The sequence below is a fragment of the Amborella trichopoda genome, chromosome 11 (assembly GCF_054954075.1).
Source record: "Amborella trichopoda isolate Santa Cruz 75 chromosome 11, AtrichopodaSantaCruz75HAP2 v2.0, whole genome shotgun sequence".
Lineage (NCBI taxonomy): Eukaryota > Viridiplantae > Streptophyta > Magnoliopsida > Amborellales > Amborellaceae > Amborella > Amborella trichopoda.
In genome coordinates this window covers 1,429,814-1,433,775 of record NC_142346.1, presented here as the reverse complement: position 1 = coordinate 1,433,775, position 3,962 = coordinate 1,429,814, and the positions used below count along the sequence as shown (strand labels likewise).

Sequence of the window (3,962 nt, the reverse complement as noted above, 5' to 3'; positions counted from 1 at the left end):
TTGAAGGTGTCGGAATTTCACTCTTTTCATCCAATTAGTTGGAAAAAGGCTTTAACAATGATGAATTTTACTCCATTCACCCAAATTTCGGTTTATAAACAACTGAATCCAAATTTTTTTCAAAATAATCATGTTAGTACTCAGGTGCATCCAAATATATCAATCCATAAAACTCTCCCAAGTGACAATCTTAATCTTGCCCCAAGGAGTAAGTGTACAATGTAATCCCACTGGAGCATCATATGCTATAAAGTGCAAACAAATTACAACAAAATTGGCCAAATTCCAGCGAAATTTCCTACTATTACAACAAACTTTCTCAAAAGAAACTCTTGACCAAAAAAAAAAAAAAAAGAAAAAAAAAAAGATAGCCAAGAGTAAGGATTGAGATGAAAATAGAAACTAGGTAAGTGCTAATCCTTCCTTCTATTAATAAACCCAAAAAGAAGAAGAAAAAAAGGAACAAAAAAGAAAGAAAGAAAGGAAATATACTCATTTAGCATATACAATAACATAGCTACTTTTGAATCTCTACATGGCAAGGTTCATGTATGCTGGCTATCCTTTGAAGAGCCTCCATTAGAGCCTTATCTCTAGCTTCCATGCACTCTCTCTCTCTAGCCCACACCTCACACTCTCTCTCTAACCTCTCTCTCTCCTGCCTCCTCCACTCTTCCTCTCTCCACATTCTCTCTCTCTCCTTTTTCTCAAGAACTCTCACCACCTCTTCAACCCAAGCCTCCTGTCTCTCTGCCAATCTCTTCATCTGCATCTCTACATAAACCTTCACTCTCTTCCACCTCCAACCTCTCTTTCTCCTCACTTTCTCTCTCTTCCTCTTCATCTCACTACCCCCACTGCTGCTGCTTAGCCCACCACCCATCTCCTCTCTCTCTCTTCCCTCCTCCTCTTCTCTCTCCTCCCAGTCCCAGTTATCAGAGGAGCTTGGGCTCTCTCCTTGCTTTCTGTTAATGGTGGGTGGTGCAATTTTGGCTGGAATTTCTAAACTTTTCGGTGCAATTTCTCCATTTCTGGCCGGAATTTCACCGCAAAGAGCATCGAGCTGAGTGAAGAAGCGATAGTGTTTGCCATCTTGTCTTCCTGCTTTGCCTTCCTTTGTTTTCTTGTAGTATTTGTAGAGATTCTCAAACTTCTCTCTGCATTTTTTGCCTGTTCTTTGGTACCCATGCTCTTCTGCCAAAATCCTGTAAAATCAAAAGCCGTTTTTTAGAGTTTTGTAGTAATTCAACTGTGTGATTTGTGGTGTCTTGAACTTTGGTTCTTAGTATAAACCTGGACACACACAAATACAGAGAGAGAAATCATGAGAGAAATACAATGAGAGAGAGAGAGAGAGAGAAATTATGAGTCCAACTCTATGTGGAATGTGCACTCAAGGTATGACATTAGAGAAAAGAAAAAGGTCGTGCAAGGATTAAGGGGATTCTGCTAAAGATTTAGGCTTCCTACAGTGTAGTGATTCCTAGCAAGGTTGTAGAGCTCTCTCTCTCTCTCTCTCTCTCTCTCTCTCTCTCTCACACACACACACACATAGTCACTATAGAAACTGAGTTACATGAATATAATTTATTACCCCTCTCTCTCTCTCTCTCTCTCTCTCTCACACACACACACACATATAATCACTATAGAAACTGAGTTACATGAATGTAATTTATTACCCCTCTCTCTCTCACACAGTAACTATAGAAACTAAGTTATCTGGATGTAATTTATTACCCCTCTCTCTCTCACACAGTAACTATAGAAACTAAGTTATCTGGATGTAATTTATTACCCCTCTGTCTCTCTCTCTCTCAAGTCACTATAGAAACTGAGTTATCTGGTAGTTTACTACCCTTTCTCTCTCTCTCTCTCTCAAGTCACTATAGAAACTAAGTTACCTGGTAGTTTACTACTCTCTCTCTCTCTCTTTCTCACAAACACACACACACACAAGTTGTCAGAGAAAGTAAGCTACCTAGAGTAAGTATCATCTTCGACAAATGACAAACATACCAACTCTTCTCTCTCTCTCTCTCTCCTCTTTCTCTCTCTAAATGTGAAGTATCATCTTCGACAAATGACAAACACACCAACTCTTCTCTCTCTCTCTCCTCTTTCTCTCTCTAAATGTGAAGTGGGTTTGTGTATGTAAGTCACGCAAAGACTTCACATTTGGAGAGATAGAGAGAGACAAACCATCCTAGCAATGTTTGCTTCTGGTCTAAGCAAATACTTGCTTAGTATGCCACCCCCTCTCTCCCCTAATAATAAACATATGTACAAATGAATTATAGGCTCCAAACATAGCTATACTCCCAACCAGACAAACAGGTTTGACCATATACATACAAGCGAAATAGATCGATCCAAATTTCTGAAGAGAAAAAGAGGAAGAACTAAGAAATGTGGGTTTCCCTTCTTATTAATTCACCAAGAGATTTAGAAGAGAGAGAGAGAGACGAGGGGAGAGATGCATAAGATGAATGTGGCTTTGTCATTTCCATGGCAATATATATATAGAGAGAGAAAGAGAGAGAGAGAGGGGGATAGAGAGAGAGAGAGAAAGAAAGAAAGAAAGAGAGAGAGAGAGAGAGAGAGAGAGAGAGAGAGGAAACAGACATGTGGGTTCATCAGCATTTAGAAATCAGAGAGAGAGGGAGGGAAACAAAAATTTGGGTTCTTCACTTCTTAGAGACAGAGAGATAGGAAAGAAAACTGTGATAGAGAGAGGAAGCAAAAATGTGGATTCATCACTATTTAGAGAGGAGATGAGGAATCAAAAAACAAGGTTTATCACTCTTTAAAGATGGAAAAAGAGGAAACAGAAATGTGGTCCATCACTACTCAGACGAACACAGAGAGAGAGAGAGAGAAAAATAAAAAATGGGGTTCATCACTATATAGAGAGAGGAATAAAAAATGGGGTTCATCACTATTTAGAGAGAGAGCAATCAAAAATGGGGTTCATCACTATTTAGACAGAGAGAGAGAGAGAGGAATCAAAAATGGTGTTCATCACTATTTAGAGAGAGAGAGGAATCAAAAATGGGGTTCATCACTATTTAGAGAGAGAAAAAGAACAAAAACGTGGGCTCTTCAACATTTTACCTTGCTACCTCGTCCCAAAGTGGTCCTTTGTGTGTTGCTTCTCTAAACTTAACATCCATCTGAGATCTCACCTCCAAAAGCCTCAGAGTCTCTTGCCTCGGCCACCTCCCACAACCACCGCCCCCTTCTTCTCCCTCCTCCCCTCCTCCCCCCATTATCACTCCACCACCAAAACCACCACCTCCACCTCCTCCATGATTCTTAGCAATGGAGCTGGGGGATGAGGGTCCACACATAGAGCTTGGAGACTCTGAGAAAACATTAGTATTACTGTTGTTGTTATTTGTAGTACCAGTGATCATTTGCTGGGCCTTCAGGACCACAGATTGGTTGTGGACGTCGCTGAGCTGATCACCTAATAACCCATAAAACTCAGAAGGGTTTATCAGTTTTTGGTGCTCCCTCTCATTGGAGAAACTTGATGACAGCAAGGCTTGGTACTGAAATCCATGGCTCCCGAGGATTTCAGGTGGGTTTTGGATGGCTGGAAAACGGGATCTGACGGCCAGGAATTGCTGGAGCTCTGGTTGGCCATACTGTTCACCGATCTCCATTATCAGGCCTCTTCAAGGTTTTCCTCAGAAGAAGAGAGAGAGAGATGTAGAGTAAGAAAGTGAGGAATGATATTTGGGAAATATTTAAAGGAGAGGCACGGGAGAATATACACCGCACGAGGCCCAAATCATCCCATACCTTTTTCCTCAAAGACGGATTTGCCCGGTGTAGAAAATCAAAATTCCCCTCTTATTAAAAAAATAATAATAATAAAAAAAAACAAATAAAGCTTTGGGCATTTTGAATGTGCTCATCATTACTAATTCATTGTTTCAATCAACTTTTTAAAATTA

At 40.3% G+C, this 3,962-nt stretch overlaps 1 protein-coding gene across 1 annotated transcript; it reads right to left on the bottom strand.

The window, feature by feature from the left end:
* Nucleotides 1–409: 409 nt before the first annotated feature.
* LOC18441408 (trihelix transcription factor PTL) lies at nucleotides 410–3,716 on the bottom strand. The gene is made up of 2 exons (XM_006851641.4): nucleotides 3,115–3,716; nucleotides 410–1,205 (listed from the first exon to the last, which is right to left on the bottom strand). Exons 1-2 carry the CDS (start codon nucleotides 3,666–3,668, stop codon nucleotides 518–520), a joined length of 1,242 nt encoding a protein of 413 aa, XP_006851703.2. The 5' UTR covers nucleotides 3,669–3,716; the 3' UTR covers nucleotides 410–517.
* Between the last annotated feature and the right edge of the window lie 246 nt (nucleotides 3,717–3,962).